The following is a 12,231-nucleotide window of genomic DNA, read 5'->3' on the forward strand; positions in this document are numbered from 1 at the left end:
TGTGTGTGTGTGTGTGTGTGTGTGTGTGTGTGTGTGTGTGTGTGTGTGTGTGTGTGTGTGTGTGTGTGTGTGTGTGTGTGTGTGTGTGTGTGTGTGTGTGTGTGTGTGTGTGTGTGTGTGTGTGTGTGTGTGTGTGAGAGAGAGTGAGAGAGTGAGAGAGAGTGAGAGTGATGCGACTTGGCCTGTTGTAGCGTAGTAGTTTTTCAAAAGTCGGCCTCTTGTTGTGTGCAAATCGACCGGGTTAACGGTGCCGCACGCACGGACGGACGCCTTCGGCCTGGTGGAGACAACTACAGTATAACTGGACTCAGATCTGGGTGTGGCTGCGCACCTGTTGTGCATGTCATAATCTCACACCATGAAATACCGCGGTATACAGTATTTAGTTTGTACCGTACCATACTAAAATCTCATACTGTTACTTGCCTACTCTCGGCTCAAAGTATTTAACCGATTAGCGCTGTTTTATAGTTTATCATACAGCGAAATTAGCAGATCTACAAGCTCACAACATGTCGCGACTCGCTACGTGTGAGTAGATCCGTTATTTTGGAAAATAATTAAAACACCAGGTTGAATGTGGTTAACTTGAAAGTAATCAAGTTCTGTTTCCAGCACTGTGTGAACTCGGAGAGAGAGAGAACACCGTCACACTCTATATACAACTATTAAAGTAGCGGTGTCTAGGGCTGTCACAATTATGACATTTTACTTAATCATTAATCGCTCAAATAATTGTGTTTAACAATTTAATTGTGTTTCTGTCGTTGAACATTATTGGAACATTATGAATGAAAATTACATTGGCTTTCAGGCTTTGTGAAACAAAAGGTGTACAGGGCAGATATGACAAATAACTTACATAATTTAATAACTAACTGAATAGTGGAAATGGGGAAATGCGGCGTGTTGGCGCTGTCTTTGAAGCACCCTACAGGCCTGTCCAAACAATGGACCGCTCTCTTAACAGCCTATTCTAGTTTGTTCCATGTGTAGCATGCACCGTCCAACCCTGCTCTCTCTTTTTCCATCCCTCTATCCCCCCCCCCCCTCAATGGGAATAAGTGACTACATAACAATTCGCTGAGGCAGTCAGTGTGTATATGTATGCGTGTGTATGGGGGGTTGGGGGGAGTTACTTGCCAAGGTCGTTGGGTTTGTGAGAAGAGCTGGCTTGCATTGCCCACAGAGACTATACCTTGCCAGTTTGACTGTGTTCCAGCTCTCGTATTGCTAGCGCTCGGTTCCACTCCAGCCGGCGCTCAAATCCTTCCTGTGCCCTCCAGATGGATCGATCCACCATGCTGCCCCCTCAGTCTCTTAACGCTCTGTCATGGGGTGCTGTCTGTCTGTCTGTCTGTCTCTCTCTCTCTACACAAATTAATTTAGTGACTGTACTGACGTCGCCCCGCATACTGTACGTGAACGTGCAGTGTGATATACTAACATGTAATTAATAAGAGTCTGTTGATTACATTTCGGTTAAATATGTAAATCTGTAGCGTGTCTACGTGGATGCATGGAGCCAATTTAGAGTGTGGTCTGCAAGGACCATTGGGCTCTGGGGTTAATGAAGTAATTTAGAGTTCAATCCACATTTTCTGTGTGTGCGTGTGCGCGTGCGCGTGTGAGAGAGAGACACCGCACTCACAGCATGCATAGATCAGGTTAATACAGAGTGCAGACTTGGTGTGTAAGAGCTCTGGGCACAGTGCCATCCACCTGGAAGCCCCCACCCCACCCGATCCTATTTGATGCACAGACACATGAACACACACACACACACACACACACACACACACACACACACACACACACACACACACACACAGACAGCAACCAAGTGGCGGCCACAAGAGAGACCTGCTGACTCCCTGCACTCGGCAAAGACGGAGGCACGTTGCCAGGAGACGGCTTGCCTCACTCTACCCTGGGTTTTATTTACTGCACCACTCATCAAGGTCACTGCCTAAGCGTCTCTCCGCGGCAGTGAGAGAGAACACGTGGCTGACTCTCTTATATTCAGTAAGAGAGAGACTTGTATGTAAGACAGAGATATGGCGAGAGGGAGACGGAGAGAGAAACAGCAGGTCTAACGGCTCAGCTCAAAACATTACCGGTATATATTGTGCATTCGAATAAGGTTTTAGTTTTGTGCGCTGATCCAAAAACATTATTGCCATGATGAGTGAATATAATATGTTATACTGGCCCAATGGAAAGTTGATCTGCAACGCTGGCGTTGTACGTGACACACACATACTGTAAGTCCTAATTATATAGGATCTCTAGGTCTGTTGTTCATTTGCAGCTCATGGTTCATCATTGTGCATTTGTCATCACCCACCCTTCCCTTGGCTTAAACTATGTTGATTGTGGCGTGTAAACACAACATCCTCCCTGGCTCAATGACACCAATAGTGCACCCCTACTGTCCAAAGGGTGACGCCCAGACACATCTCAACTAATTAAAATAAGAAAAGACAAGCAGAGGGACAGGGTCTCTGCGGATGCAGTCTAAACATATTGTATTTTGGAAATCCTATTCACTTGCTTGAACAATGGAAACAGCGTCAGACAGAATATGGAGAAAACTGAGCCAATAACTCACATTTTGTCGGGCGCTCCAGTTTCCGTCTGCCTCGTTTCTTGTGCGGGGTTGCCAGGCTGTCGTCCTTCCCGTGAGAATCCTGCTCCTCGCGGCTGGCTACAAGGAATCCGTTCTCCAGGGAAGGGCGCTCTGATCCGTGCTGACCCAGTGAGCCGTCTTCTGCCCGGCAGGGAGTGTCTCTAGGCAGCCCATTCTCCACTTCCCTTTTCTCCTGTTTGGGGAAGCAGGCGTCGGACGTCCTGTCTCTGTGCCCGCCCACGTCTCCATTGTGGACCTGTGCCATGGACGGCCTACCCAGCCCTGGATGGCAGTTACCCAGACCGATGCTCTCTGCAAAGGAGCTGCAGCCCTCCACCTGCAAGCACCAGGAAAATAATAGATGGTGTATATATTAAGATATACTGTATTATGTAGATTAATAATGTTTGACTTTTTTATATTATAAATAATATAAGTATAACTAAATATTGCTTTAAGGAACCCCCCACTCGGTAATTGCATTAACCAAAAAACATAACTGTTCGGAAGTGGCAAAGAGCACTGCTCCAGCGAATTAGTTTGTTGTGATAAATGGAAATAACTACTGCTGCTGAGTCACTATTAATATTCTTTTATACTTACTTAGTTGTGTGCTGACGTGCAACCAAGTGTAAATCAGGCATAACTTGATGCCCACTAACGTGCTGTCCCTACAGTGCTCTCCGCTAACCTGTTGCCCATGCGTGATGTCTATGTCCGAGCATAGACATGGTAACGCCCCGCCTGCCTCTGATTGGCCTACAGACACTGCCCGTCTTGCCTGTCCTCCGAGATGCAAGGGTACTCCGTGGTGGGAAATAATACAGTACAAGAGAATGACAACAGTAACTTGTAACTTCAATTTTTGTAGAAGAGCTCCCGACCGGATCATACAGACTTTTGAAACAGAGACCAGGCTTTACTCCGAGGTGGTGGATACTGAGATACTGGAAACAGGGAGAGAGTGACAGCAGTATCAGTGCGGCCAAGGGAGTCAAACCCGGGTCTCACTGGCATCAGATTCTATGTGGTATGTGCCTTAACCGCTTGGCTATCAGCGTCCCTTGTGGCCACCATTAAACGAGTTGCCCACACTAATGTACTCAGCTTTTAACCTGCAGGGACGCAGGAGAAGAGAAAGCTGTTTTTTTTTTTTTGTACCATGGCCATCTGTCAGGTGTACATATCATTATACCTGTAGCAGTAAATCACCGTTTGATATAATGAAGAAGACATGCTGCAGCTGCCAGCGGTTATGACACATCATTGGATTTGGATCTACTGCAGAGGGCTTTGTAGTATACAATCCCAGGATTTACAAGGTGTCATCGAGAAGCCTTGAAGATTTTTTTTATCTGAGAGAGTGGCTCGGGAAAGAAAATTCCCATTGTCGATGTGTCAGGGTAAGCCCTTTATAGGTTGATGCCACAGCAAGAGAGGGGAAATGGACAGCTTGACAGAAAGTGGTACATGTAGGCCTATATCATCGTTGTTGGGCAGAATCCTTGTATCTCCATCTCTCCATATTTTTTTCATCGTTCATAAATTAATGCTATTTATTGGACATTCTTTAACCACTTAAGCCCTATTTTATACTTCACTAGAGCAGTGCCCACTGGACTACTTGGAACGATGCAAGTTGGAAATGATGCCCCACCCAGTTATGTCTGTGTCCCTTTTATGCCCATAGTTCTTTGTCAGGCATGGCCAAATATGGAGTCTATGCAGATGTCAGAACACCATTGTGATGTCAGAACAGGCCAGCTCCATATATGGAGATCTAGGGGTGATCAGCTGTGCTCAATTGGCTAATTTGGGCCTTGTCCAGAGCCCGGGCAGGGGCCCTGTCCAAAGCCTGGGCAGGGGCCCTGTCCAAAGCCTGGGCAGAGCCTTTTGTGGTGGTTCAGGACAACCGTGTATCTGACCGGGCACTGCACTCCCTGTGGTGGTGTGGGATGCATGTGTCAAATTTGAAGTCGGTGGGGAGAATGGTTCCCGAGTTACGTGAATTACAGACGTACACACGTACATACACACAGAGACGTGGTGCATTTATAGATAGATAAAAGACAAAAGTAGCAAAAATACTGATCTACGACTATGAGCTCACAATGCATTGTGAGCTTGTAGAGCGGCTATATTTGCCTATAATGTCATGCTCAGATGGGGGGCACCAGGTTGAAACCACAGTCATAAGTCCGTCAGTGGGTTTTATAAATATTTATTTAACCACTGAAATGCTTTGCAAGAGCTTGTGACAAAATAATAACTACATTTGTTCCATTTGTTCTATTTTTCCCTTTCCTGAAAAGTAACAGATTCTACCCGAAAGCAACGATATGCAACTATCTCATATAGTGCACAGCTGTGTCTGGGGATAATCAGAAACTGTGCCTTGACTTTACACTTATTAGTCAATGAATTGAGGAATTTCCCACCTTGCTCCATTTATAGGAAGCCATAAACTTCAAAGCTGTGTACATAGCTCTGCGGTACGCCAATTAAGAGAGGCAAATAAAGGATAACGTACGAGTTCTGTACAGTATACAGACTAGAGTACAGTACGGAGCTTCCTGTAACCGTGTAGTTTCTTTGTTACAGCAAGACACAAATATGAAAAGAATGCTGGCTATTTGACAGGAGGGTCGTCGTCGTCTAACCTGAGTCGTCCCCCCCCCCCCCTCTTAGGTCTGTTTAGTTTGGAACGCCCAGGAAACTATAGTTAATTCTATGGAGAGCATTTACCCAACTCCGAGAGACAATACTATTACTCAAAAGAAATAAAGAAAAAGGTATTTTAAATGAGAAAGACAGAGATTCATCACTTGCACAACCCTTTCACCTTGATCTCCAAATGTATACTCTTTGTCTTTTGGGTCGACTTAGAAAAGATCAATTCTCTTTTAAGTGTAGGAAATTTGAGATGGGGTAATAATGGGGGGGGGGGGGGGGGGGGGTGGAGGGAGTGGGGTGTTTTGATAGGGCGTCTCTGTTCCTGCCCTAAAAATAGCCATGAAAAAATAACAGAAAAAACAGTCTCCCAGACAATCCCATTACTGGGTCAGTGAAAGCAGAAAGTGGAGCATGTCTTGCAAGATCAGATCACGCTGTCGACAGTAGCAGCACTAGAGCCTTCATCTCCTGTCGACAGGTAGAGTGCTTACATCTAAATCCCCGTAATTCAGACGGACGACAAAGACTTCTGTCTTCAGACTGAGGATGTTCAGCAAATGGGAGTGATAGAAACAAAATCTATACCAAAGTCTACAATCTACATCTAGAAAATGTATGTCATAGCACTCTCTGTAAAATCGGTGCCGTGGCAGTTACAAAGGACAAAACAACTACCGGTAATGATGCAGCATTCCTGAGAAAGGGGGAAGAAAAGGTCTTAGAACGTAAAGAATATAGTTAGATGTACTGTAAGTAATGGTATATCATATACCTTTATAAGAGTATTATACTTAAGTAATGCACTGTAAAACAATATTGAAATAAACCAATCAGAAGAACTTCAAACGTGCATTACATTCACACATTCACACACATTCATACACTAATGGTGGAGGAAAGGCACCAACCAGCACATCAGGAGCAATTAGGGGTTCAGTGTCTTGCTCAAGGACACTTCGACACTAACTCTGGGGAGCCCGGGTTCGAACTGGCAACTCTACCCCTGAGCCACCGCCGCCCCTCCATGATGAGTTTGACACGGATCTATTGTTTTTAAATGTGAAGCACCATGAGTTGCGGAGAACGGTATTTTGCTCCCCTGTATGCCTCTTGCCTAGTGTGTATTGTGGAAGTGACAAAACTGATTCTGATTTAGCTTAGCAGTTTCCGAGATTAGGTGTGCACAGGACAGGAGGAAAACACAGACACACAGACGGGTTGTCCTAGCGAAGATGCAACCACACAAAATAACAATCACACCAAGCCACATAAACATAGTCCTCCCCACCACACACACACACACACACACACACACACACACACACCACCCCCAATGCCTGTCAGGAACAGTCTGTGTTATGTAATACATTTAGTAACACACTGATCCACATGTGGCCCTCTGCCAGATGTTAGAGTTCACAGCCAGTCAATCAGGCAGCACAGACAATTAGACAGAGGTCAGGTCAAAACACAATCCAGCCACAGTTCATACTGTAACTATGTATGAGACCAGAACTATAGTAGTCATTTGTTATTAACATAATGAATTACAAATATTAATTAAAACATTTATTGATTACTTCATTGCTCAATTATTCATTTATTTAATTCCCTATTTTCAAATAATAACGAATAGCAAGTAATAACTAATAACTAATTTAATAGAACTTAGATTAGATTCATATCTATATTTATTCATGTCAAGACTGCCTTCCCTTTGTTTCTTAATTGATAATTTACATCCTAAAGTTTGGTATTGATTAAGACTTTGGTGAATATTTCACAAACATCTGAAACAATACTAACTAGAAGAAGTGCCCCTCGGGGCACAGGTCTCCACCAGGATTGATATTTGGATCAAATCTAACGTTTTGCTTTTGCACATAAGTGGCGCTCGAAAAGGCAGAATTGAAAAATGCAGGCCAGCTGTTTTTCCTTGGCCTGTAGGGAGTGTACAAGTTTTACGCAGATCGGTGAAGTTATAGACACGACTCTGCCTGTTATAGTGCCACCATGAGCCTAGTGGGAATATGCGTGCACAGTTTCACTGCAATCGGGCAGTGTGTTGATGATTTGTGGAATTTTGTAAAAAACAGGCCACTCCTGAAAACTTTGGAAGCCAATCTTAGCCAATCAGGATGGAAAATTAGAAATTAAACAAACCTGTCTTGATCACATGACTATACAGATGATGTGTACCGATTTGCGTGAAATTTGGATCAAATCTGAAGGAGTAATATAAAAGAATGTGTTTTACATATGTCGGCCTCCTGGTGGCGCTATAAAGAGCAGATGTGAAAAATACCAGGCAAAGGTTTTTCCTTGGCCTCTAGGGAGTGTGCATACAAGATTTGACACAGATCAATCAATTATAGATAAAAACATGAATCGGCCAGTTATAGAGTTGAAAACTTTCAAGTGCCATTTGTGTGTGCAAGATTTTACGGAAATCACACAGTGGACTCGATCGTATGGCATTCTTTATCCGCAAGTAATAAACATTTTCGATGTATTACGCATTTATGAGCTTCCACTGTGCGTAAACGTTATCTTGCGGCCACACAACCCACTATTCATTTAGCTGACATTTGTGGGTGGAGGTGTGTCTGTAGGTGTGTTGATGCGCTTTCCATATATTTGCTATCTTATGCACACAGGTTTAGGACAACGGAAAATGCCTCTTCAAACCACCTGTATTGCGAATCCGTTTGACCTGAGTTGGAGCTGCCATGGCTTGACGCATGCATGTTGCAAAACACTCACAGCTCAGAGGGCTCGTTCTGTCTTAATTCTTCACAAATCTGTGATTGTAATTTCCCTATAATCAGCAGTGTCAATTCCTTGTGCTCATTGTAGTTAATTGTCTAGTCAAAGAAGTTATTAGATTTGTGCCAAGGCGCATAGAGCACCGAAGTCTGACGTCACTTTCAGTAGAGGGCGCCAGTACACAGGTTCATGTATTTTTTTATTTGCATCCCATAGGGGGATTTTAGGTCGCTTCATATAAGAACTGTGTTTGGAAAAATAAACCGATCAGCCTTTCTGTCAGGGGGGTGGCAGGGTGGCTGTGCGTCGTTAATGATGTCCATTCATATTTGATACAGACAGTTTCTGGCTGTCAATGTGTTGACCGCCCAGCTGTCAACACATTGCGTTCCTGAGATTCCTTGTTGACGTAAGCTCAGCTGGCGGTGACTCGACTCGTACTAACCACGAAACATTAAATATCAATACAAATAAAATAAAATGAATTAATTAACATGTCAGTTTATGTTGTGCGGCGGGCAGCTGCAGCCACCCCGCCTACCCGGAAATGTAGTCTCTGGGTTGTTTGACTCGTTTATAGCGCTTATTGTGTTACTCTTTGGGTATATTTGTACATTTCCACCTTCAGTCGATGCTTCATATCCATATGAGTGAAAAGGCCGGGATGATCGGTTTATTTTTCAAACACAGTTCTTATATGAAAGAGATCTAAATCTAGAGATCTAATGGGGATTTCAATGCAAATAAAAAGTACACGAACCTGTGGACTGGCGCCCTCAACTGACAGTGACGTCAGGACTTCGGTGCTCTATATTGATTCCCTGGTTCAGTTTCATCACCTCATCACCCCATTATGCAGCAAATATGTAATGGATTTAAAATAATGTAAAATTAGTTTGGTGTGGAGCAGCACAACTTGGCTGTGTTGGTCGCGGAGTGGATGGCAGATACTGGACACACAAAACAACCCTCTGTATCTGATATAAATGTATTCCAAGGCAGCACGCGTTGCTCTTCCATAAGGCTCACTCCAGGGCATAATAGATTATGGATAATAGATCTCTTAAAGGGAATGGCACCTGGCACACTGATTGGTTTAAGTTGCGTAACGCCTCTTACACAATACTAAATCCCAAAATGAAGGAGATGGGGCTCCTGGTGCGAGATGGAGCCCAATGTGTTCATGATTTGCGGCATTTTGTTAGAAACGGAGAACTCCTGCGAACTTTGGAAGCCATTCTTAGCCAATCGGGATGGAGTATGAGAAATCTGAAGGACCCGTTTCGTTTAATGGTTATAGAGACTTTGTACCAATTTGCGTGATGTTTGGACAAAATCTGTAGGTGTCAAAAGATGTAGGCAAGTGTGTGTGTGTGTGTGTGTGTGTGTGTGTGTGTGTGTGTGTGTGTGTGTGTGTGTGTGTGTGTGTGTGTGTGTGTGTGTGTGTGTGTGTGTGTGTGTGTGTGTGTGTGTGTGTGTGTGTGTGTGTGTGTGTGTGTGTGTGTGTGTGTGTGTGTGCAGTATATATAGTATACACCAGCATAAAGTTGGTTGTAACATCATGTTTACAGATCACGTTTACCAACAACAACGTATGCCATTGCCCATTAGTGAATTGCCTTGCTGTGTTTAGATAAAGTGCTTAGCATAGAAATAAAATCCCAAATAATAGCCATTTGAGATGTGTGTGCATTTCAAGAATATTTTTTGCGCTCTCGTTAGAAGGCCAGGGGTAAGTGCCATCCAACCGTATCTATAGTTTCTTTGAAAGTGTCCATGTCTCGGAGCCATAGAGTAGAATCGGCTCAACGGTCGTCCTATATATTTTTACTTTTAACATCTTACTAAGCTGGGATGACCAGATCTTATGCATGTCATTGCAGGCTGACCAGGCCATACCCTTCCTAGTTTGAAAGGGTTAGCTAGGGTTAGCTGACACTCGGTAGAATGAACCTTAGTTGATTTATGAGCTTGGTCTTTTTAGGTGCATGTGTCAGGTGATACTGGTATAGCAAGTAGTAGGACTAGGAAACTCACAAGGAATGAGGTGTCTTATGTGAGATATAATTCCATTGTATTCTAAAGGAGGAACTGCAAGGTCGAGTGCAGGAAACATTTTGCTTAAGGAGCCGTAGTAGAACCTCCCATATTACATGCCAACTATAATATGATCAGATCTGGAAATTACATAATAATGCAGTGATTATTCACATTATACTGCACATGTTCAATGCTGTATTAAGGGATGTGATTTGGGTGATTTGGAAAACCCTCCAGTCCGCCCCGGTAACAAGATGTGCACATGTACGCACTACAGTGCAGCAGGCAGGCCAACAGCAGCAGGCCAACAGCACGCACACCAAGGCCTGCCCCCGCTCGATCATGATTGCAGGAAGGCCCCTCTCTATCCTGATTGGATGAAGGCTGGGCCACCTTGCCAAAAATGAAACCTAAGGTTTTTTGACCCCAGGGTTAACTAGGGACAGGGAGGAACTCCTTATATGGTGAGCACACTCTATAGTAGGGAGGATTATCACAACAAAAAAATAAAAAAATAAGGGATATTTGAATTAAGTGAAATCACTGAATATACCTTTAAAGGACATTTTGGTCTTGAAAAAGTTATTTATTTTGTTAACTGTAATATATGAGCAGTCAGCAAAACGGCAGGCAGACGGGCTCCATAGTAGAATAGCTGTCAGCATCTACAGTACAGGCGATGGCAGGATTCTCGTTGCATAAAGTCACTGGTACTTACTGGAAACTGCTTGCGTTTTCTTCCAAGCTTGCCAGTTTTATAAGAGGCATTACATTTGGCCGGCTTCTCCTTTGTCATTAGATCCTTGTCCAGTATTGTGTATTGTTCACCCTGTGAACCAAAAAGAGCCAGCATTAGACTGAGACACACTTCAATAGCTGAGGTAATTATGCAGTACAGTAAGTAAAGTATGACATATCAGTATTACAGAACAGATCTGATGGGGTGGGATCGTCAATGCAAGGGGCTGAGTGGCTGCTTGAACCCAACTAAAGATGTGCCACCTTCAGATTGCATTTGTTGTACACTCACCAATCCACCTACGCACACACACACACACACACACACACACACACACACACACACACACACACACACACACACACTCAAACAGTCAGGGGAACTACAACAGCGCTCTTGAGCCCCTTTTGGGGCTCAGTGGACAATGAGATGGCTAGCAAATTGAATGACACTCTTGAGGCAGGCTGAAGTGAAGGCTCTGCAGACGCAAGCTGACCTTACACAGAGGATCCCCTTCTTGACACCGTTACAAAGACGTCTGCTACACCCCCCCCCCCCTCCCCTAGCCCCCTACACTGCAATTTTCTCTTTGATTAATAAAACTGTCTTCCCACCAACTGAACAAAGCCCATGTCCACCCAAACAAAGCATCCGCTAGGGTTGATGGGAGAAAAGATGATACTAATGTATATGTTCCAGCGTTTCAGTAGTCACTGAATAGGACCACCAGCAACACCACGCCTGAATGTAAATGAGATTGCAATCCCCGTACAGAGGGGGGTGCCCTCAATAATAACACAATCTCTTTACTGACAGTTATTTTACTGTGCAATATGCAGTCTGCCTGCTGGTTTGCTGACTGCTGTAGGGGTCCGTCAACATTTGAATTATGTTTAATGTAAAAATGTCTGTGCTATTTACTGTACAATTTGTAAAACGTTAATGTAATATCATATTATAAATGTTATGTTTTGACTGATAAGATGAGCATATTAAGCAATTTCAAGATGTCCTGCCCTGATGAAGACTCGCTTTAGTGGAAATATGTTGGCGTTTTAATCTTTATTAAAGAAAGAGGGCGGATATAAAATGAGGGAGAGAGATGGCTTCCAGAGGAGAGGGCCTCTCCTCTATTTTAAGTTTTTGGAGTGCTCGGATCACTCCTTTTTCATGAATTTCAAGATGTCTGTTTGGGTTCAGATTACTTTATTAGCATTTATGATCAATAATTTATATAATAACTAACTACATTTATAGTAACTTAGAAACAATAACGAATGCAAGTAACTTGGTTGCCCAGTTGCAGCCCTACTGCTGTTCAGGCAAAAAAGCCAAATGAATGGCATATTTGTGTTTTGATATATTACGAAAATCCTTGTGTAGC

The 12,231-nt window shown here is 43.6% G+C and overlaps 1 protein-coding gene across 5 annotated transcripts in view; it reads right to left on the reverse strand.

The window, feature by feature from the left end:
* Positions 1–12,231, reverse strand: part of LOC308330142 (DNA (cytosine-5)-methyltransferase 3A-like) — a 52,658-nt gene that overhangs the window by 33,725 nt on the left and 6,702 nt on the right. For all 5 annotated transcript variants that reach the window (XM_080784861.1, XM_080784860.1, XM_080784857.1 and 2 more), the window contains exons 3-4: positions 10,827–10,937; positions 2,612–2,966 (exon numbers count right to left, since the gene is read on the reverse strand). In XM_080784861.1, coding sequence (XP_080640987.1) covers positions 2,612–2,966; positions 10,827–10,937 — 466 coding nt within the window. The remainder of the gene's footprint in view (positions 1–2,611; positions 2,967–10,826; positions 10,938–12,231) is intronic.

This window comes from Protomyctophum bolini (genome assembly GCF_963924005.1).
Source record: "Protomyctophum bolini genome assembly, chromosome: 15".
Classification (NCBI taxonomy): domain Eukaryota; kingdom Metazoa; phylum Chordata; class Actinopteri; order Myctophiformes; family Myctophidae; genus Protomyctophum; species Protomyctophum bolini.